The sequence below is a fragment of the Dama dama genome, chromosome 8 (assembly GCF_033118175.1).
Source record: "Dama dama isolate Ldn47 chromosome 8, ASM3311817v1, whole genome shotgun sequence".
NCBI classification, from domain to species: domain Eukaryota; kingdom Metazoa; phylum Chordata; class Mammalia; order Artiodactyla; family Cervidae; genus Dama; species Dama dama.
The window spans coordinates 14,922,549-14,945,374 of NC_083688.1; the positions used below are offsets into that span (position 1 = coordinate 14,922,549).

The 22,826-nt window shown below is 45.2% G+C and overlaps 1 protein-coding gene across 1 annotated transcript in view; it reads left to right on the top strand.

The window, feature by feature from the left end:
• The first annotated feature begins 13,284 nt into the window (after positions 1-13,284).
• The window catches only part of AZIN2 (antizyme inhibitor 2), a 37,510-nt gene continuing 27,968 nt past the window's right edge, over positions 13,285-22,826 (top strand). Inside the window, exons 1-3 of the mRNA XM_061147864.1 lie at positions 13,285-13,407; positions 14,025-14,202; positions 15,887-16,060. Of these exons, the coding sequence (XP_061003847.1) occupies positions 14,098-14,202; positions 15,887-16,060 (279 nt within the window). The 5' untranslated portion in view covers positions 13,285-13,407; positions 14,025-14,097. The remainder of the gene's footprint in view (positions 13,408-14,024; positions 14,203-15,886; positions 16,061-22,826) is intronic.

A 22,826-nucleotide genomic window follows, 5' to 3' on the forward strand; every position in this document is an offset into this window, starting at 1 on the left:
CCCCACCTTGGCTAGGGGATACATAAATCAGCATCACAGTTTGTCCCATGGAGAGCTTGGGGACCTCAGAGGACATCACAGAAAAGCTCCAAGAACAGAGCCAGCCCCGTGGCGCCACCTGATGAAAAGCACTGTGCCATCATTGCTGTGACTCCGAGCTGCCTTGTTCATTCATTCGATAAATATTTATTGACTATCTGCTTTGTGCTAAGTACTGTTTTAGGAGCTTAGGATATTTCAGTGAACACAAGAGACTTGCCTTTATGAAGCTTAAAGTATATAGACTTAATATATAAATTCTAAGATTCTGGAAAGTGAAAGGTGCCGTAAAAGAGGAAGAAGTATGAAGGGGGAAGAGGACCAAGAATGACAACAGTGTGTGTAGAGGGTGGGTTGAAATCTTTAAAAGGGTCGTTGAGTCTCCCTTAAAAAGGCTTCATTTGAACTTTCAAAGACTTAAAGGAGGTGAGGGTGTATTACATCCGGAGTGAGACATTTGTGTATCTCGAGGGAACACTCTCCAGGTGAAATACAACCTGATGTATTTGGGGTGAAGGGGAATTATGTCTACAACTTACTCTCAGACAATTTAGAGAAAATAAGTTATATGGACATACAATAGAAATAGACATACAATATATATGTGTGAATTCACATAAATAAATATACTTGTATAGAGAGAAAAAGAATGACAAAACTGTTACAATGTTAATATTTGGGGAATCTGGATGAAGGGGGGCACCCTTTTCATTTTCAGGAGTTTTCTGTAAGAAATTCCAAAGTAAATATTTTTTAATAGATTTATATTATTAAAAGAAAAGCATTCCAGGCAGAGGGAGCAGCTTGTGTAAATACCCTAAGATGAGAGCATGCCTGGACTTGTGAAGGAGACACTCAGGGTGCCAGCAAAGAAAATACAGATGGTCTCTTACTTATGATGGTTCAACTTACAATGTTTCAGCTTCACAATGGTGTGAAAGCGATACACATTCAGTAGAAACCATACTTGGAATTTTGAATTTTGATCTTTCCCCAGGCTGGTGATATGCAGTACAATACTGTTTTGTGATGCTGGGCAGTGGCAACCGCAGCTCCGGGTCAGCCATGTGGTCACAAGGGTAAATCACACGTACACTTACAACCATTCTGCACCCACACAGCCATTCTGATTTTCACTTTCAGTGCAGTACTCAATAAATTACGTGACGTATTAAGCACTTGATTATAAAATAGGCTTTGCGTTGGATGATTTTGCCCAACTGCAGACTAATGTCAGTGCTCTGAGCACGTTTAAGTTAGTCTGGGCTGAGTCACGATGTTTGGTAGGCTGGATGTATTAAATGCATTTTCAGCTCATGATATATTCAACTTACAATGAGTTTATTGGAATGTAACCCCATCCTAAGTTGAGGACGATATGTAAAGGGAATTCATCAGTGTTTATTACCTGCCTAGCATGCATCCCCCTTCTTCAGGTAACAACACTCCTTTGGGGAGCTACCCCTGCCCCACTTTCCTTCCACATTCATCCCATCTCCCAGCTCGGGGGAGGGAGGTGGCTAGAAATGAAGGTCCAGCCAATCAGATACATGCACATAAAGCAACAGGCCCTAGGAGACACGGTCCTGGGGTCCAGGGCTGGCAGATGGCGTAATAGCCTGCCCGAGGAGAAAGCCAGCCTCACCAAAGGCCCAGCTGAGACTTCAAGCAAAGTTTGGGTCTCAACTTTTATTCCTTGGTGGCTTAGATACAGGAGGCAACAAATTCTCTTTTTGCTTGGGCCACTTTGAGTCGGAATTTTTCTTACAGAAAAATGTGTTGAGTGCTCCAAAGTGTTAGTGTCAGCCTCTCTTAGGAAGGGGCACTGAGGCAGAGACCTGAAGGATGAGCAGCAGGTGGATGGATGAAGAGTCAGGGAAACTGGTCCAGGAAGAGGGACTGGCAAATATGAAGGCCTCAGGAAAGGGAAGGGCGGAGCAGGAGATGCAGGAAGGCCTGGATGGTGGTGGCAGGGAGAGCGAGGAACCTGGAACTGGGTCCCTGATGCAGGACTTCACAGGCTTTGCTAAGGATCTGGGACTTTCTCCCAAGAGCCATGGGAAGTCACTGCAGCGTTTAAAATGGGGATTGACAATTTACATTTGTTTGTATTTTGATAAGAACATTCAAGCGGCAGGGTGGGACTAGATTGGCAGAGGTAAGAGTAACGTAGCGGAATCTCTTCGAAAATTACTGCGGACCTGCAGGCTAGATATGATGACAGCTTAGAGGAAGATTGTGGCTATATAGGGGCTTCCCAAGTGGTGCAAGTGGTAAAGAACCCACTTGCCAATGCAGGAGACCCGGGTTCAATCCCTGTGTTGGGAATATCCCCTGGAGAAGGGCATGGCAGCCCATACCAGTATTCTTGCCTGTAGAATCCTATGGACAGAGGAGCCTGGCGGGCTATAGTTCATGGGATTGCCAAGAATCAGACACGACTGGAGTGACTTAGCACACACGCATGCAGGTGGCTATATAGAGATCGGATTGATTTTGTACCGCTAGTCCTCAAAGATGGTCCCCATGAACCGTGCCTCCCAATAGTCATGTTTTGTGCAGTCTCATCCCACGTTGAATCTGGGACAGCTCTGTGGCCCACTTTAACTAATAAATGCAGAGGAAGTGATGCCATGCCTCTCAAAGGCGGGAGGTCTGGTGTCTATGCTATGGAGGACTCAGCCACAAGGCATCTGTGAAGGGGTTTACCCAAAGGACGCAAGCCCTCCTGCAGATGTCAGGCAGGGCTGGAAGCCTCAGTGGTGGTTTAGTCACTAAGTTGTGTCCAACTCTTGCGGCCCCATGGACAGAGGAGCCTGGCAGGCTACAGTCCATGGGATTCCATGGGATTCTCCAGGCAAGAATACTGGAGTGGGTTGCCATTTCCTTCTCCAGGGGATCTTCCCAACCCAGGAATCGAACCTGGGTTTCCTGAATTGTAGGCGGATTCTTTACCAACTGAGCTACAAGGGAAGCCTCAGAGACAGAGGCAAATCCTTACTCTCTGGCTCCCTCTGGAGAGGATTTCACTGACCCTGGCTTTGACTTATTACTTAACCACAGTCTCTGTGTCTCTGATTGGTCAGTTAACTGGAGGTATATGGATGCTCTGTGATTTTATTGGCCGTGGGGCAGGGGAGCAGGAACGCTGAGGTACAGACATGGCTACCTGTCTATTCTGGGGGTGAGGGAGCAGTTTTCAAGGGGAGACCATGTCACTACAGCAATTTAGGAAGAGGCCCAACTTGGGTCAGGCTTCCAAGACTCAGTACTCAGCACATCGGCGCTGCCCCTATGCAATCCCATGGGGTTGGAATGAAATGCCATCACCCATCCACACACCCCCTCACACTGCACTGACTCTCTTCCTGAACCTCTGACCCCTGCTGGGTGTTCCTTGGTTTAGGTCCCAAAAGTTCCTGTGGAGCTGCTTCTCCCACCCCGTCCCAGCAGTGTCGCTCTGACACAGTTCTAGCTTTTCTCCTCTAGTCCCCTGGACCCCCCAGCTCAGGGTAATAATACTGACAGCTACTACTTACAGTGCATATACTAACGTACATGTCAGGCACTAGGCGAGAACTTTATTACAAATAATTGTATTTATTTAGGTTGCACTGGGTCTTCATTGCTACAAGAGAACTTTCTCGAGTTTTGGTGAGCAGGGGCCACTCTTGTTTGTGGTGTGCAGGATTCTCATTGCAGTGGCTTCTCTCGTCATGGAGCACAGGCCCTAGGCTCACGGGCTTCAGTAGTTGCACTTGGGCTCAGTAGTTGCGACTCACGGGCTTAGTTGCTCCTTGGCATGTGGAAACTTCCCAGACTAGGGATTGAACCTGTGTACCTGCATTGGTAGGCAGATTCTTATCCACTGTGCCACCAGGGAAGCCCTAGGCAAGAGTTTTTTGTAAGTTCATGAATTTCTGACATGAAATCTAGGAAGTAGTTATTCTTATGCCCATTTTACAGATGGATAAATTAGGCTGGGGCAAAAACCTACCTGGGCCAGCTGAACAGCTAGACAGTTTCTAAGTAATAAGAGAGCAAAATTCGCGGGTATATAAGTTTTGCTCCATTTCCTGGGTGTACACTCACTGGCTGTGTGACCTTGGCTGGTGTCTCAGATGGTAAAGAATCTGCCTGCAAGGCAGGAGACCTGGGTTCAACCTCAGGAAGATCCCCTGGAGAAGGGAATGGCAATCCACTCCAGTATTCTTGCCTGGAGAATTCCATGGACAGAGGATCCTGGCAGGCTACAGAGTTGTACATGACTGAGCGACTAACACTTTAACTTTCAAAGTGAGGCTCACACACAATAAATAACTTTGCCAAGGTCACACAGCCAGTGAGTGTGGCCCCAGGAAACAGAGCGAAGCTTATATACACACAAAGTTTACTCTCTTGTTACTTAGAAACTGTACAGCTGTTTGGCTAGCCCATGTAGGTTTTTGGCACACTCTACTCCCCTACCAGAGAAGGGATAGAGGTAAGAGTCTGATGAGATTTTTCAAGGGTACATAGTTTTGACCCCTCTGCCTGCTGTTATTTCAAGTTCATTTAGGGCAGGGGTTCTCAAAGTCTGGTTCTTAGGCTGGGAGCCTCTGCATCACCTGGGAAATTGTCAGAATGCATATTCTCAGGCCCACATCAGGCTAACTGAATCAGAAACTCTAGGGTGGGCCCCAGAAATCTGTCATTTAGCAAGACTTCCAGGTGCTTCTGATACACACTCATTTGCAAACCATTGAAGAATCAACATCCTTTCCATTCTTCTCCCAGGGGGCTCTGGCGACAGCAGCTGACCAAAGCGAAAATTTTCATCTGAGTATTTTTTATTTTTAATTCGGTTGTTGTTGTTGCTTTCTCATCACATTTGTTAGAAATGACTCAGGGCTGGCTTGAGAGAGAGTGTGTGAATTCCTTAATTATTGCACACTATTATTATTATTATTCACATTTGTGTTCAGCCAAAAAGAAAGGGAAAATAAACGTAAAGAAATCCAAAGGACCAAATTCAGCATCTTAGCATCCTGTCTGTGTAGGGAAGGGCTGTGACTATAATCCCACATTCAGTCCACACACTCAAGCTTTGCCTCCTTGGTGCCCAGTCCCAGGCTGGGCTCTGAGACACACATTGGGTCTCTGTCCTGCCTGACTCTGTGTTAGGGGCACAGACAACTCACTAGCTAGAATTTGGGGGTTCCAAGACAGGGTTCAGAGTCTGCTCCAACACAACTCTGGGCTGCACCATTTCAAGTTCCTTACCAGCACATAGCCCTGAGTTTTGGTCAGGTTCTGCCACTTACCAATTGTGTGATCTTGGGCAAATCACCTGGCCTCTCTGGGCTTCAGGTTCCTCCACCGAGAAATGAGAGTAATAATTTCCACCTTGCTGGCTTGTTGTGAGGATGGAGGAAATGTATGCAGCATAGTGGGGCCATTCATGAGCTGTGTGGCCAGGAGCAGGTTTGTTAGCCTCTCAAGCTTGTTTTCTGCCCTGCTATACCCATAGCATGAATTTACAACAAAGCTGCAGGATAGTAGTTACTAGTAGTAAATTGTTAGTAGAATGTTAGCTCAGTTCAGTTCAGTTCATTCAGTCATGTCCGACTCTTTGCGACCCCATGGACTGCAGCACACCAGGCCTCCCTGTCCATCACCAACTCCCGGAGCTTACTCAAACTCATGTCCATCGAGTCGGTGATACCATCCAACCATCTCATCCTCTGTCATCCCCTTCTCCTCTCACCTTCAATCTTTCCCAGCATCAGGGTCTTATCCAATGAGTTGGTACTTTGCATCAGATAGCCAAAGTACTGGAGTTTCAGCTTCAGCATCAGTCCTTTCAATGAATATTCAGCACTGATTTCCTCTAGGACTGACCGGTTGGATCTCCTTGCTGTCCAAGTGACTCTCAAGAGTCTTCTCCAACACCACAGTTCAAAAGCATCAATTCTTCAGCACTTAGCTTTCTTTATAGTCCAACTCTCATATCCATATATGACTACTGGAAAAACCATAGCCTTGACTAGACGGACCTTTGTTGGCAAAATAATATCTCTGTTTTTAATATGCTATCTAGGTTGATCATAGCTTTTCTTCCAAGGAGCAAGTGTCTTTTAATTTCATGGCTGTAGTCATCATCTGCAGTGATTTTGGAGCCCCCAAAATTAAACTCTCTCTGTTTCCATTGTTTCCCCATCTATTTGCCATGAAGTGATGGAACTAGGTGCCATGATCTTTGTTTTCTGAATGTTGAGCTTTAAGCCAACTTTTTCACTCTCATCAAGAGGCGTTTTAGTTCTTCTTCACTTTCTGCCATAAGTGTGGTGTCATCTGCATATCTGAGGTTATTGATACTTCTCCTGGCAATCTTGATTCCAGCTTGTGCTTCATCCAGCCTGGCATTTCATGTGATGTACTCTGCATTTAAGTTAAATAAGCAGGGTGACAATATACAGCCTTGACATACTCCTTTCCTGATTTGGAACCAGTCTGTTGTTCCATGTCCAGTTTTAACTGTTGCTTCTTGACCTGCATACAGATTTCTCAGGAGGCAGGTCAAGTGGTCTGGTATTCCCATCTCTTGAAGAATTTTCCACAGTTTGTTGTGATCCACACAGTCAAAGGCTTTGGCATAGTCAATAAAGCAGAAGTAGATGTTTTTCTGGAACTCTTTTGCTTTTCCGATGATCCAACGGATGTTGGCAATTTGATCTCTGGTTCTTCTGCCTTTTCTAACTACAGCTTGAACATCTGGAAGTTCACAGTTCATGTACTGTTGAAGCCTGGCTTGGAGAATTTTGAGCATTACTTTGCTAGTGTATGAGATGAGTGCAATTGTGCAGTGGTTTGAGCATTCTTTGCCATTGCCTTTCTTTGGGATTGGAATGAAAACTGACCTTTTCCAGTCCTGTGGCCACTGCTGAGATTTCCAAATTTGCTGGCATATTGAGTGTAGCACATTCACAGCATCATCTTTTAGGATTTGAAATAGCTCAACTAGAATTCCATCACCTCCACTAGCTTTGTTCATAGTGATGCTTCCTAAGGCCCACTTGACTTCTCATTCCAGGATGTCTGGCTCTAGGTGAGTGATCACACCATCGTGGTTATCTGGGTCATGAAGATCTTTTTTGTATAGTTCTTCTGTGTATTCTTGCCACCTCTTCTTAACATCTTCTGCTTCTGTTAGGTCCACACCATTTCTGTCCTTTATTGTGCCCATCTTTGCATGAAATATTCCCTTGGTATCTCTAATTTTCTTGAAGAGATCTCTAGTCTTTCCCATTCTGTTGTTTTCCTCTATTTCTTTGCATTGATCCCTGAGGAAGGCTTTCTTATCTTTCCTTGCTATTCTTGGGAACTCTGCATTCAAATGGGTATATCTTTCCTTTTCTCCTTTGCCTTTTGCTTCTCTTCTTTCCTCAGCTATCTGTAAGGCCTTGTCAGACAACCATTTTGCCTTTTTGCATTTCTTTTTCTTGGGGATGGTCTTGGTCAGAGCCTTTTGTACAATGTCATGAACCTCCGTCCATAGTTCTTCAGGCACTCTGTCTATCAGATCTAATCCCTTGAATCTATTTGTCACTTCCACATTATAATCGTAAGGGATTCGATTTAGGTCATATCTGAATGATTTAGTGATATTCCCTACTTTCTTCAATTTAAGTCTGAATTAGGCAATAAGGAGTTCATGATCTGAGCCACAGTCAACCCCTGGTCTTGTTTTTGCTGACGGTATAGAGCTTCTCCACCTCTGGCTGCAAAGAATATAATCAATCTGATTTCAGTGTTGGCCATCTGGTGATGTCCATGTGTAGAGTCTTCTCTTGTGTTGTTGGAAGAGGATGTTTGCTATGACCAGTGTGTTCTCTTGGCAAAACTCTGTTAGCCTTTGACCTGCTTTATTTTGTACTCCAAGGCCAAATTTGCCTGTTACTCTAGGTAGCTCTTCACTTCCTACTTTTGCATTTCAGTTCCCTATAATGGAGCTACTATTATTATTATTGGAGCACAGTAGATGGTCAATAAATGGTGGTTACTGTTAGTTTCTGTCTTTTTAAAATAGTATTTTCTTTATTTATTTACTTGGCAGTGTCAGGTCTTAGCTGTAGTACAAGGGCTTGGTTGCCTCATGGCTTTAGGGTCTTAGTTCCTCAAACCTATATCCCCTACATTTGGAAGGTGGATTCTTAATTACTGGACTACCAGGGAAGTCCTGTTACTTTCCATCTTAATGTGAAGACATCTTTGACCTAACAATGCCTGTGGCTGCTTTCAGCTTTTGGCTTCTGGTTACTTAAGGGTCTCCATCTCACTAATGCCTTTGGGGAGTTTGCAGTGCTAACCTGGGGTTGGTGCCTTTTCTGCCAATTCATCTTGTGTCTGATTCTGAGTTCCAGCCTCTCTGAGGTCTCCTGTTGTTTGCCCTTGGCTTGGTCTCAGAATCCTTTGTTTTCAGCATTCATGCCCCATTCCTGGGGTCCATCTCACAGACATCATATCAGTCAGGCCAGAATTAAGTCTCAGCTCTGTACTCACCAGATAACAGATTTAATCACAATTTTCTCATCTGTAATATGGGACTAATAATGTCCATCTTTCAGGGTTGTCTAAAGATTAAATGTGACCATGTATTCAGCAAGGAGTCTGTCATACAATTGGTGCTCAATATATGTTTATTTACTTCCCTGTCAGTTTTCCCTGTAAATCCCATAGTTATTCTGAGCTGGTGTATCTGTAAAAGGAGGAAATAACCTTTCCTACTTGTGGCAGAGATTGCCAGTCTCCACCCAATATCCAGTCTCCCTTTCTTCTTTACTATTTTGCCTTTAATGGGGGTGGGAGGAAGCAACAATGTACCCAACTAAAAACTATACCTTCCTGCCTCCTTTGCAGCTAGGTGGCACCCTGTATCTATATTTTGCCAACAATATTAAAAGAAATATTGGGAGTGCTGGTATGGTTTGAATTGTGTCCCCACAAAAGATAAGTTAAAGTTCTAATCCTCAGGATCACAGAATATGACTCCATTTTCAAATAAGGTCTTTACACAGGTAATCCAGTTTTAATGAGGTCATTTGGGTGGGCCCTAATCTAATATGACTGGAGTCCTTACTAAAAGGGATAATTTGGTCACAGAGATTGACATGTACACAGGGAAGATGATATGAAGACACAGGGAGATGAAAACCATGTGACCTGAGTGATGTACCTACAAGCCAAGGAATGCTAACGATTGATAGTGGACACCAGAAGCTATTAATAGAAGGGGCAAGGAAGGATTCTTCCTTAGAATTAGCAGAGAGAGCATGGTGCTGCCAACAGTTTGATTTTGGAATTCTAGCCTCCAGAACTGTGACACAATAAATATCTGTTGTTTTAAGCCACCCAGAGTTTGGTACTTTGTTATGGCAACCCTTGGAAAATTAGCATATGTAGAATTTGGGGATGGCTGCTTCCTCCTGCCTGGAATGTGCAGGGTTGGTGTTTAAAATATTTAACAATCAATATAAAGATGGGCACTGATCGACCAGAAAGGACACTGGCCATGAACAATTTGGTTACACTCATGTGTACTGGTTAAATAGGAGTCATACAAATGTGGCTGGAGCTCTTGCAGCCATTTTGAACCATGAGGTTAGAAGCCAGGCAGAACTGAAGGAAAGGAGGCACTTTCATTCCTGATGACCTTGTGGAGCTTCCATACCAGATTTGGACTGCCTACCTCTAGTATTATATTAGATGCATAGTAGAGTAAACCTGTTTGTTTATGGTTCTGCATTGTTTACTGCATTTGACATTTCTGTTTTCCTCAGCCAAACCTAAATTTATCTGATATCAAATCCCATAAAGTACTGGGAAGCCCAAATAAAGTGATGGACAGTAAAGTATTTTACAAACTCTTCAGTTCTATGCACACATAAGGCATTTTTTATTATTGAGTGTTTGTGAATACAATAATGATTGATTTAAGAACAGGTTGAAATTGACTTATACAATGATCAAAGTCTCTTTGTCCTGCTTCAGCCATATGTTTTTGAGGGCTCTGCATAGTATGCATTAATAACTAGTCTCCCACTAGGAGACTAGTGGGAGAAGAACCACCAGATTTAAGCCTGGATGCCAGCAGGATGACAGGCTGACATTTCTTGAGCTGGGGCTCGAATGTTCAGCCACTGGTTGGCAGTTAAGCATGAAGGTTAAGGGTCAGGTCAGATGGGTTTAAGCCTAGGCTCCACCCTGACTTGCTGTGTGGCCCCGAGTAAGTTACTGACTTCTCTGAATCTCAGATTCTTTATCTGTAAAATGGCGACAATTACAGCCCTATGACATAGGGTTGTCATGGGGATTCAGTGACATCATACACCCAGTAAGGTAAAAGATAAAGTCACAGTTTATTTGTATCCAGTTCAGGAGACGGTTTTTCTGCTCTGACTACCAACCCTTAACAGATTTCAAATGGACAGATTGGATTATGGTTTGTTTCTTTTTATCTTTATTGGTTCATTCAGTTAGCACATTGAATGTGTCTATTATGTGCTTACTATATACCAGGTGATGAAAAGAGCTAGTGAGGCAAACTTAGACCATGGCATCATAAAGCCAGCTCAACAATGATTTTTTAAAAAGTAGAGTCAGTTCGTTTGGGTGCCCCTCCCTCCTCTTACTGTCATCTTTTCTTGTGGGCTCATTTTGAGGTTTCTGCCATGGCCATCCTGATCTGTTCCTTCCGAGTCAGTAGATGCTTATTCTTAGGAGGACTTCAGTCACTAATTCATACTACAGTGCAAGTGGCTACAGATCTCTCAAAGAATGGGTCTGCCAAATGACCCCTCTGGTAAAAGTGACTGCTTTCTGAAAGGCTGCTCCTAGTATAGAAAGCATGAGTGTTCCAGGCAGAAAGACCCACAGAAATCATTCAGTCTGAACTCTCTTCAGTTCACAGGGGGAAATCAAACCAGGCAGATGTGACCCTGGTCTCAGCAGGACGGTCCAACCAAGGACATCCATCAGTTATGCAGCCAGGATAGGTGGGGAGCAGAAAATGGTTCTTCCAGACTTCAAGGTTCTATACCATCTGTGTGCTAAGGATGCTTTGATTAGGTTGTGCAGGGTGCCCTAGGGAGATACTGATGTAGAACAAGGGGTGCCTCTGGATTTCAGACATGCAAGCAACCTAAAAATCCACTGATGGAGGAATAGATAAAGAAGATATATACAATAGAGTATTACTCAACCATTAAAAAGAATGAAATAATACCATTTGCAGCAACATGTATGGACTGAGAGATTGTTATACTGAGTGAAGTAAATCAGAGAAGGAGAAATGTCAAATGACATCCCTTATATGTGGAATCTAAAAAGAAATGATATGTGAACTTAGTTATAAAACAGAAAGAGACTCACAGACTTCGAGTATGAACTTATGGTTGCCAGGGTAAAAAAAACGGGGAAGGAGTAGTTAGAGAGTTTGGGACAGACATGTACAAACTGCTATATTTAAAATGCATAACCATCAAGGACCTCCTGTGTAGCACATGGAACTCTTGCTCAATGCTATGTGGCAGCCTGGATGGGAAGGGAGTTTGGGGGAGAATGGATACATGTATAGGTAAGCCTGAGCCCCTGTACTGTTCACCTAAAATCATCACAACATTGTTTGTTAATTGAATATATCCCAATACAAAAAAAAAGTTCATGTATATAAAAAAGGAAGTGCCTCTGACTTTCAAGAAGCCTATAGCCTAAAAACGGGATGTGAGCACATATGTTAGGCCAAAAGCTCTTTGGCCACACTGATTTGACATGCTGCCTTCACTGTGTACCAAATTCTCCAACATGTACAAGACTGTTCTAAACTCTATTCTGTTCCATCACTGCCTTTTCCTTCACCAGCACCACGCTGTTTTAAAGACCATAGCTTTATAAAATATTTCGCTATCTTGTAGAAGACATCCTCTTCTTTTTTCAAGAATGTCTTGGCTGTTCTAGCACAATTACAGCTTCAAATGAATGTTTCAGTTCGATTTTGAGCAGCACAGATATTGAATCTTCCTCAGCACTCTTGTTTATATGCCAGGTGCTGGGCACGCTAAGGAGGCAGGCACTCAGTTCCTGCCCTTGGGAGCTCTCAAACCAACCGGGAAGTGTAACCAAATAAGCAGTGTAAAACAACAACAGGAATCTCATGCTATGGATAATAAAAGCGGTAAAAGCAAGGAGTCCACCCAGATGTAAGTGCTGTGAGTTCCATTGCTTCTCCAAGCTAGGAAAGTCTTGGTAGGCTCAACGGGGGAGGTGACATACTGGACTTTGATGGATGTGCAGGAGCAGGAGTTCATTAGATATAAAAGAAGAAACTCTTTTGAGAAAGTCAGAGAATGCTTCTTGGAGAGGGGGACACATTTTAGTTGAGAAGTGAGTAGGAGTTTGCCCGATTCAGAAGATGGGATGAAGGGAGGGATTGCCCTGAGCTGGGAAAATGACAAGAAGCATCACTGAAGACATTTCATCTGGGTTTTGAGTTGGAGGATGCTGGACGAGACAAATGAAAACGACTTGATGAGAAAAGTAATACAAGGAGATGACATTTGACCTGGGCTTCCAGGGACGAGTGGGCAGTTCACCAGATCAGAGAGGAGAGGCACCGTCAGAAAAGGCTTCTCAGAGCGAATAGTAAATCTCCTGGCTTTCTGCCCATTCTCTAAGACCCAAGATCCAGGAGTTAACGGTCCCATTTAGTAGACGCTCAGGATTCTGAGCTGGCGGTCCTGCAGTGCCGATTTACCAGGATAGGGGAGTCGCGGTGGGGTCTCCGCGGGACTGAGGCTCAGGTTTGCGGAGCTGGCTAGCAGAGTTGAAGGCTTTATGTCGGAGTCGACCAATGGGATGGCGGCACCCAGTTGCCAGGGCTACGGAGGGGGGCGGCCGAGTGGAGGCGGGGCTTGTGTGCCAGGGGCGGGGTCTGGGCGGGGCTTATATAAGTGGGTGGCGGGTGGAAGGCGGGGCGTGGGGGGGGGTCGGTGGCTGCTAGGCGGGCGGGGCGCAGGCCGCGGGGCCCGAGCCGGGGGGAGCGAGCGAGCGGAGGCGCCGAGGATCCGATTCACTCGCTGGGGAGACCTATGGGCCGAAGCCGTGTAAATGCGTTTTAAGGCGAGTGCGGGGAGACCCTCGGGGAGCCTCGGGAGCGGGAGCTCTCGGCTCCGATGCTGACCTGCTCCCTGGCTACTCTTACCTCCTCTCAGCAGGGGCCTCGGCTCCGCAACTGCCACTCCTGCTCGGGGTGTTGCACAAGTTTCGAGGTCACCGGCGACCCCCCCTAGCAGCGCGCCTGGCTCTGGCCCCCGCGAAGGAGCACGGGGCTTGGTAAGGGGGTTTTGTGGGGGCGGGACCTCGGCTCTGCACTCAGGAAGGCTCACCAGGACAGAACCTCAGCCCGCGGCCCCCACCCACCATGTGGAGCTCCCATGCACGCTTAGAATCCTAGCACGTCAGGACCAGTCTGCCCCTCGACTTTACAAACGGTGAAACTAGACTCTGAGAGGGGGTCGGGCGTATCCAGGGTCGGAGAGCTGAGACTCCTTGGTGGGGCCACCTGCAGCCACTTTAAGTGGGCATGGTCACGATGGGAGGGATGGGCTCCAGGGGAGCCCCTGGAAACTTCTCCCCTCGGTTGCCCTGCCCTTTCCCTCTCATTCTTTTCCTTTTAACCAAAACCCTAATTTCAGAACTGGAAAGGATCGCCAAAGCAATTCATCCATTTTACAGATGGGGAAACCGAGGCTCGGAGAGGCAATGACATCTAGGCATATAATACCTTGTCCCAGGCCAGAAGTCCTGATCGTCCTCCCTTGCCCAGTGAGCCTAAGCTCCCCAGGCTTGTGCTGGGGGCAGGGTGTGACAGGACTGGGTGCCCTGGCTTGGGGAGGTGAGGGGCGCAGCTGAGGCCAGTCCCCCAGCCTCCCCTCACTCTCCTCCTGCAGTGTGTTGCATACTTTCTAAGGCGGCCGGAGGCAGCGACAACTCCATCCAGCCCATCGGGTCCTCCTCCTCGGCATGGCTGGCTACCTGAGAGAAACGGACTTTGTGATGGTGGAGGAGGGTTTCAGCGCCGGAGACCTGCTGGAGGAGCTCACTCTGGGGGCCTCACAGGTCACCACGGTGAGGGTCTGGGGCTGGGGGCGGGACCTCTATTCTCACAGCTGCCCTCTAGGGCCCTCATCTGGTTCTTTCACTCATTTGGTATTCAATCCTTGCTGTTTGCAAGAGAATAGCTCATTTTATCTGCAAATTCCTGGTCCTTGCCCCAATCCTGCCCCTCGTATGTCCTCCACTTTCATGAAACACTACCATCATCTCCCCAGCCCTCTAAGTCAGAAACCTGGGAATCCTCACTTCCTCTCTCACACCTGGGCACCACCAAGTTCTGTAAATTCAGCCTCCTTAAATTACCCTTCAGTGTGCAGGAGACATAAGAGAGGAGGGTTAAATCCCTGGGTCAGGAAGATCCCCTGGAGGAGGGCATGGCAACCCATTCCAGTATTCTTGCCTGGAGAATCCCCACGGACAGAGGAGCCTGGCAGGCTACAGTCTGTGGGGTCGCCGAGTCAGATACAACTGAAGGGACTTGGCACGCACACACGTGCTCTTCTGGAACCTCACTTTGTAGTTTAGGCCTCTTCTATCCATAACCCCCCTAATCTTTTCCCTGCCTCGTCCCACCCTCTCCAACGTTATCACAGCCCTGCTCAAAATCTAAATTCTTTGGCAGTTTCCCACTGCCTACAGGATCCAAGTCAGAACCCCTCTGCCTTCATAGCCCCATTTCTGTTTTTTCCCAGGGTATATATTGTGCTCCATCTGAACTGAACTACTCTGCTCATATTCCCCGATGATTCCATGTGCTCCATTATCACTGTTGTCCAGGCTGTTCTTTCTGCCTGGAACACCCTTCTCCCAGCCTCTCTGCCTCTTACCTATTTCTGCTCTTTACTTATCACTCATCTGTATCACCTCTTCCTGATTGCCCCAGGCAGGTTTTGTACTTCTCCCTCTGCATTTTGGAGAAACTCCTGCTTAGCATTTCCTGAATGGGCTTGTAATTGCTTGCACGGTTAGTTCTTGTCCAGACCCAAGCCCCTTCACGGCTGGAGCCCTGTCTGTTCATCTTTGTACCTTATTTAGCATATTTGCATAAACATGCTTGATCAGATGCCAAGTGGGCATCCGTAAAAAGGTGTTTCGTAAAAGGGAAACTGAGGCGCAGGAGAGGTTTAAATAATGTGGTCTCACCCATGGCCTCATACACATCCAGCCCTCAGCAGACAGTTATCCACAGGCTTGGGCTGCAGTGACAGTGGAAGTACCTCAAGGCTTCACTGAATGCCTAAACGGGAAAGCCAGTGGCTGGAGGCCATAGCTTTGGTCTTCAAGGAATTGATCTGGAGGAGACAGATGTATATATATACCCAGTTCTGATACTTTGGCAACATGTGCAAAATGCAGTGCTAGCATCAAAGGCAGAGTTGCCTTATTGGTTTCGGGGCAGGTGGCATTTCAGCTGAAACTTGAAGGTAGATCAAGAATTTGCCAGACTCCTACGGGGGAAGGGTATTCTACCTGGAGGCGTGGTGACAATAAAGGCTGGGAGGTGGAAAATGATGGAAGACAGAGCTGGAGTTTGAGCTGCTGTGAGGGGAGGGACTGGAGCTGGATCACAGAACCTCGAACATCCTGTAGGCTTGGGGAGCCCCAGAAAATTTTAGACCGGGGTACTTGGGGGGAACGTGGCATGCACTAGCAGGGAGCTGAGTGGGGTCTCATCTTCACCCCTCTTCTTGTACAGGAAGAGGTCGCTGCCTTCTTCGTGGCCGACTTGGGTGCCGTGGTGAGGAAGCACTTCTGCTTTCTGAAGTGCCTGCCTCGAGTCCGATCCTTTTACGCTGTCAAGTGCAACAGCAGCCCGGGCGTGCTGAAGGTCCTGGCCGAGCTGGGGCTGGGCTTCAGCTGTGCCAACAAGGTGAGCCTCCCATCCCTGACCTGCACACTGACTTACTGAATGTGCACACCTGGCCCGATTGCAGCTGACGCAGTCAGGTGGACCAGGGGAAGCAGGGGTGACCTGTGATTGGCCCCTGTCCTCTGGGCGGGGCCACCCACTTGGGAGGAGTTTAAGGGATGAGGGAAGAATTGCCTGCCTTGAAGTTCTGCATTGGAACTACATGTGTCCCTGGGCAGGTGGGTCACCTTTTTAATGGAGATTTTCAAACTTCTTGGCATAGAGCTGTATGTGATATTCTTCTAATTAAGACATAACAAAACAAAAACACTTTTTATCATTGGTTTTATTTTTTTCTTTTATAATATTAAGGTGTGACTATTTTTTTTTAACTAATCCTCTTAGAGTTTTGTTATTGTTGCCAGTTCTGCTGCCTTTCTGATTTGATTAATGCTATCCTTTTGCTCTCTTTAGATTTGTTTATTTACTGTTTTTTGTTTATTTACTGTTTATTTACTATTCATTTCACTCCTGCAATGCGCTAGACACTCTGCTAGGTAGGGCTGGCAATACAGTTCAGTTCAGTTCAGTCATTCAGTTGTGTCCGACTGTTTGCGACCCCATGGACTGCAGCACGCCAGGCCTCCCTGTCTATCACCAACTCCCGGAGTTTACTCAAATGCATGTTTATTGAGTCGGTGATGCCATCCAACCATCTCATCCTCTGTCATCCCCTTCTCCTCCTGCCCGCAATCTTTCCCAGCATCAGGGTCTTTTCAAATGAGTCAGCTCTTCCCATCAGGTGGCCAAACTATTGGAGATTCAGCTTCAACATCAGTCCTTCCAATGAACACCCAGGACTGATCTCCTTTAGGATGGACTGGTTGGATCTTGTTACAGTCCAAGGGACTCTCAAGAGTCTTCTCCAACACCACAGTTCAAAAGCATCAATTCTTCGGTGCTCAGCTTTCTTTATAGTCCAACTCTCACATCCATACATGACCACTGGAAAAACCGTAGCCTTGACTAGACGGATCTTTGTTGACAAAATAATTCTCTGTTTTTTAATATGCTGTCTAGGTTGGTCATAATTTTCCTTCCAAGGAGTAAGCGTCTTTTAATTTCATGGCTGCAGTCACCATCTGCAGTGATTTTGGAGCCCCCAAAAATAAAGTCAGCCACTGTTTCCTCATCTATTTGCCATGAATTGATGGGACCAGATGCCATGATCTTAGTTTTTTGAATGTTGAGCTTTAAGCCAACTTTTCACTCTCCTCTTTCACTTTCATCAAGAGGCTCTTTAGTTCTTCACTTTCTGCCATAAGGGTGGTGGTATCTGCATGTCTGAGGTTATTGATATTTCTCCTGGCAATCTTGATTCCAACTTGTGATTCATCCAGCTCAGTGTTTCTCCTGATGTACTCTGCATATAAGTTAAATAAATAGGGCGACAATATACAGCCTTGACGTACTCCTTTCCCTATTTAGAACCAGTCTGTTGTTCCCATGTCCAGTTCTATCTGTTGCTTCCTGACCTCATTACACGTTTCTCAAGAGGCAGGTCAGGTGGTCTGGTATTCCCATCTCTTGAAGAATTTTCCACAATTTGTTGTGATCCACACAGTCAAAGGCTTTGGCATAGTCAATAAAGCAGAAATAGATATTTTTCTGAAACTCTCTTGCTTTTTCGATGATCCAATGGATGTTGGCAATTTGATATCTTGTTCCTCTGCCTTTTCTAAAACCAGCTTGAACACCTGGAAGTTCACGGTTCACGTATTGCTAAAGCATGGCTTAGAGAATTTTGAGCCTTACTTTACTAGTGTGTGAGATAAGTGCAATTGTGCAGTAGTTTGAGAATTCTTTGGCATTGCCTTTCTTTGGGATTGAAATGAAAACTGACCTTTTCCAGTCCTGTGGCCACTGTTGACTTTTTCAAATTTGCTGACATATTGAGTGCAACAGTTTCACAGCATCATCTTTTAGGATTTGAAATAGCTCAACTGGAGTTCCATCACCTCCACTGGCTTTGTTCATAGTGATGCTTCCTAAGGTTCACTTGACTTAGCATTCCAGGATGTCTGGCTCTAGGTGAGTGATCACACCATCGTGATTATCTGGGTCGTGAAGATCTTTTTTGTATAGTTCTTCTGTGTATTCTTGCCACCTCTTCTTAATATCTTCTGCTTCTGTTAGGTCCATACCTTTTCTGTCCTTTATTGAGCATAGAAGCAAGGTCCAATAGAAGCAAGGTCTGATGCTGTAAAGAGCAATATTGCATAGGAACCTGGAATGTTAGGTCCATGAATCAAGGCAAATTGGAAGTGGTCAAACAGGAGATGGCAAGAGTGAATGTTGACATTCTAGGAATCGGTGAACTAAAAGGGACTAGAATGGGTGAATTTAACTCAGATGACCATTTTATCTACTATTGTGGACAGGAATCCCTTAGAAGAAATGAAGTGGCCATCATAGTCAACAAAAGAGTCTAAAATTCACTACTTGGATGCAATCTCAAAAACGACCAGATCTCTGTTCATTTCCAAGGCAAACCATTCAATATCACGGTAATCCAAGTCTATGCCCCCAGCAGTAACGCTGAAGAAGTTGAAGTTGAACATTTCTATGAAGACCTACAAAACCTTCTAGAACTAACACCCAAAAAAGATGTCCTTTTCATTATAGGGGACTGGAATGCAAAAGTAGGAAGTCAAAGAAACACCTGGAGTAACAGGCAAATTTGGCCTTGGAGTACAGAATGAAGCAGGGCAAAGGCTAAGAGAGTTTTGCCAAGAGAATGCACTGATCATAGCAAACACCGTCTTCCAACAACACAAGAGAAGACTGTACACATGGATATCACCAGATGGCCAACACTGAAATCAGATTGATTATATTCTTTGCAGCTAAAGATGGAGAAGCTCTACACAGTCAGCAAAAACAAGACTGGGAGCTGACTGTGGCTCAGATCATGAATTCCTTATTGCCTAATTCAGACTTAAATTGAAGAAAGTGGGGAAAACCACTAGGCCATTCAGGCATGACCTAAATCAAATCCCTTATGATTATACAGTGGAAGTGAGAAATAGATTTAAGGGACTAGATCTGATAGACAGAGTGCCTGATGAACTATGGACAGAGGTTCATGACATTGTACAGGAGACAGGGATCAAGGCCATCCCCAAGAAAAAGAAATGCAAAAAAGCAAAATGGCTGTCTGAGGAGGCCTTACAAATAGCTGTGAAAGGAAGAGAAGTGAAAAGCAAAGGAGAAAAGGAAAGATATACCAATTTGAATGCAGAGTTCCAAAGAATAGCAAGGAGAGATAAGAAAGCCTTCCTCAGCTGGCAATACAGTATTGAGTAAAACAGACTCTGTTGTCATTGAGTAGAATGCACAGCTTATCCATCTTCATTCTGTTCTCACTTGATAAAGTCTTTTAGCTATTGTTTCCTGTGAGAAATAGTTTCCTCCGAGACATAGACAGTTTGACATAGTTATGCATTCAGCAAGTGTTTACTGAGCACCTACTGTGGGGTCAAGTACTTTTCTCAGTGGGACTTAGCAAGTGACCAAAACAAAAAAAGATTCTTCCTTCATGGGACTTGCTTTCTAAAGAACAAGCAAACAATGAAAATCTGTGGTACTTTAGGTAGTAAATGCTATGGAGAAAATTAAGGTGGAAAAGGGAAGTAGGGAAGAGACATGGTTGTTGGGAGACAGGGTTGTACGTTCAGAAACTTTGGCCAAGGAAGGCTTCACTGAGACCTGAACACTGTTCTGAAGAAAGCAAAGGAGCAATCCAGGTGAATAACTAGGGGAAGAGCATTCCAGGCAAAAGGACCAGCAAGTGCAAAGGCCCTGAGGTGAGAGCAAGCCTGGTGGGCATTGGTTTGTGATATTGTTATTACTGTTATTTTTTTTAATGGTTAGTAATGATTGTTTTGAGAGGGAACCCCTTTTAAATCCTGATCAGCAGTATGGCTGGGTGTTGTAAGGATTCTAGAAAGGAATCCTGGAGGAGACAGAGAGTTTGCCTGGGCGGTGTGCAGGGATTGAGGGATTCCAAGTGGAAGAAAGGTGCGCACCAATGGTAGGGGTTGGAATGAGCATGTCACCTTTATCAGAGATACACATTAGTGTCCTTAGTGGTCGATGAGTCTCTCTTTTGTCACCCATGAAGCCCCTTTGCATCAGCTCTTATTTTGTACACCTAGTTTCATGCATGCCCTACATAAGACCCGGTGAGGTATCTGAGGGGGAGATTGACATTTTGCAGTTGAGGAAATTGGGGCCAGCTGCACCAAACTTGCTGATGGCAGAGCCAGGACTTGCCCTTTGCAGCTCTTGGAGTCTCTGCTCTGACCGAGGCGGAAGGGGACCCTTTTCCAGCCTGCTTGGTCTAGAGGTGAAGAACAAGACCAAACCTCACTGACTAGACTCCTCTGCTTCTGGAAACCTAGAGGTGGGCCCTGTGCTGGCCTTCAAAGAGCAGAACTGTGGGGTATTAGGGCTTAGAAGTCAATGGGGAACGTTAAAAGCATCTACTGTTTGCTGAGGGCATCTGTTGTGCCAGGCTCTTTGCCAAGCACTTTCTGTACATGATCTCATTTGATTCTCGAAACAACTCTGTAAAGTAATTATTATCACGGCGATTCTGACAACAGTCCCATGAGGAAGCAGTTAGCATATAAGGAAAGGAGGCCCAGAGGTTTGAGGGATGCACAGGGAAGGGCCACTTGAGAATGGCGAGGGACTCTCTGACTTTATGTCTGCTGTCTTCATGAAGGTTCTTGGGGAGGCAATGGCAGAGATGGGACCCCTCCTGGGTAGGTGGGATCACCTAGCCCTTGGGTGCTTTTACTCCGAGATGGTGCAGCTTTTCTTGGAAGGCTGAGGCTGCCCTCTTCTGGTAGGCTAGAGCTGGTGGCCACCCTTACAGCCTCATGCTTTGGTGCTTCACAAGTGGCTCAGTGGTAAGGAATCCACCTGCAAATGCAGGAGACGTAGGAGACATGAGTTCAGTCTCTGGGTTGGGAAGACTGTTTGGAGAAGGAAATGGCAACCTACTCCAGTATTCCTGTCTGGGAAATCCCACAGACACAGGAGCCTGGTAGGCTACAGTCCTTGGAGTCGCAAAGAATTGCATGTGACTAAGCACGCACGCACATGCATGGCCAAGGGACAGGCGTGTGCTGGGGCTTTGTGTACAGATATGCCCCAGACAGGCTCCAGGGTCAAGGGCACCAACCATTCCTTATGTGGGGCTTTGGTCCACCCACCCACCTTCTCAAGGACCTTATGTCATCTCTCCTGCCCCATTCCTTGCCCTCTCTTGTTGTCTTCCTCAGCATCCTCCCATCTTAAAAAGCCTTCTCTGGACACCACATTTCCCCCCTAGTCCAACCCCTTGCTCTCTCCTGAAAACCAAACTGAATTCTCTACACTCATCTGTACTCACTTTTCTCTTTCCCTTAGCACCCACTCCTTAAGCCACTGCTTTCTGACCTCCACTCATCTTTCCAAGGAATTTCCTCTTACCAATGTCCCCACTGATCTGCAGGATCCAGTGAGCCCTTTATACTAAACACTAACTTTGAATTATTCAAAGAATCTATTGATTTATCTGCAAAAGAAAAGTAGAACATCGGCTTTATATCTCCGGAGATAATCAACATTCTGAGTTTGAGTTTGGTGGCTATATTCTAAAAATACTTACAAATATGATCCATAGAAAATATACAAAGTATGCTGTGATTTTGTAACAAAATATAAAATATTCGTCTGGTAGGCACTGTGCCTCAGTGGCTTTAAAACTCAGCAGATTTTGGAGATCTCTGTTGATGCATTGAGACCGTGTAGGGCACATTCCTTGATCCTCCTGTTGTTTTTTTTTTTTTTTTGCTCTCACCATGAAAAAAGATTTTGTTTGTTTTGTATTGTTTTTTGGAGTGTGTGTATGTGTGTGTGTGCGGAGAAAACTTTTAACATGAGATTTGTCCTCACAAATCTTTACGTGTATAAGTAACTCAGATGGTGAAGGACAGGGAAGCCTGGCGTGCTGCAGTCCATGGGATCGCAAAGAGGTGGACACAACTGAGCGACTGAACAACAAGAAATTGTTAACTGTAGTCACTCTGTTGTGCAGTAGATCTCTAGAACTTAGTCACCTGGCAGAACTGACACTATACCCATTGAATAGTAACTCCCCATTTGAAACACATTCTTTTTTTTTTTAGTTTTTAGAATTTATTTATAATTGAAGTATATTTAAATTGAAATATTGTATTAATTACTGCTATACAATAAAGTAACTCAGTTATACATATATATGTTCTTTTTCATATTTTTTCCCATTATGATTTATCACAGGATATTGAATATAGTTCCCTGTGCTGTACAGTAGGACTTTGTTGTTTATCTGTTTTCTATATACCAGTTTGCATCTGCTGATCCCAAACTCCCAATTCAACCCTCTCCCACACCCCATCCCCTTGGCAACCACCAGTTTCCTCTCTATGTCCCTGATTCTATTTCTGTTTCTTAGATAGGTTCATTTGTGTCATATTTTAGATTCCACATGTAAGTGACATCGTATTTGTCTTTCTCTTTCTGACTTACTTCACTTAGTATAATTTCTAGTTGTATCTATTGAAATATAGTCTTTTTAAAAACACAGGCATAACTAGAGATATTGTGGGTTAGGTTCCAGTAAGGATCACAATAAAATGAGTCACATAAATATTTTGGTTTCCCAGTGCATATAAAAGCTATGGTTATACTATAT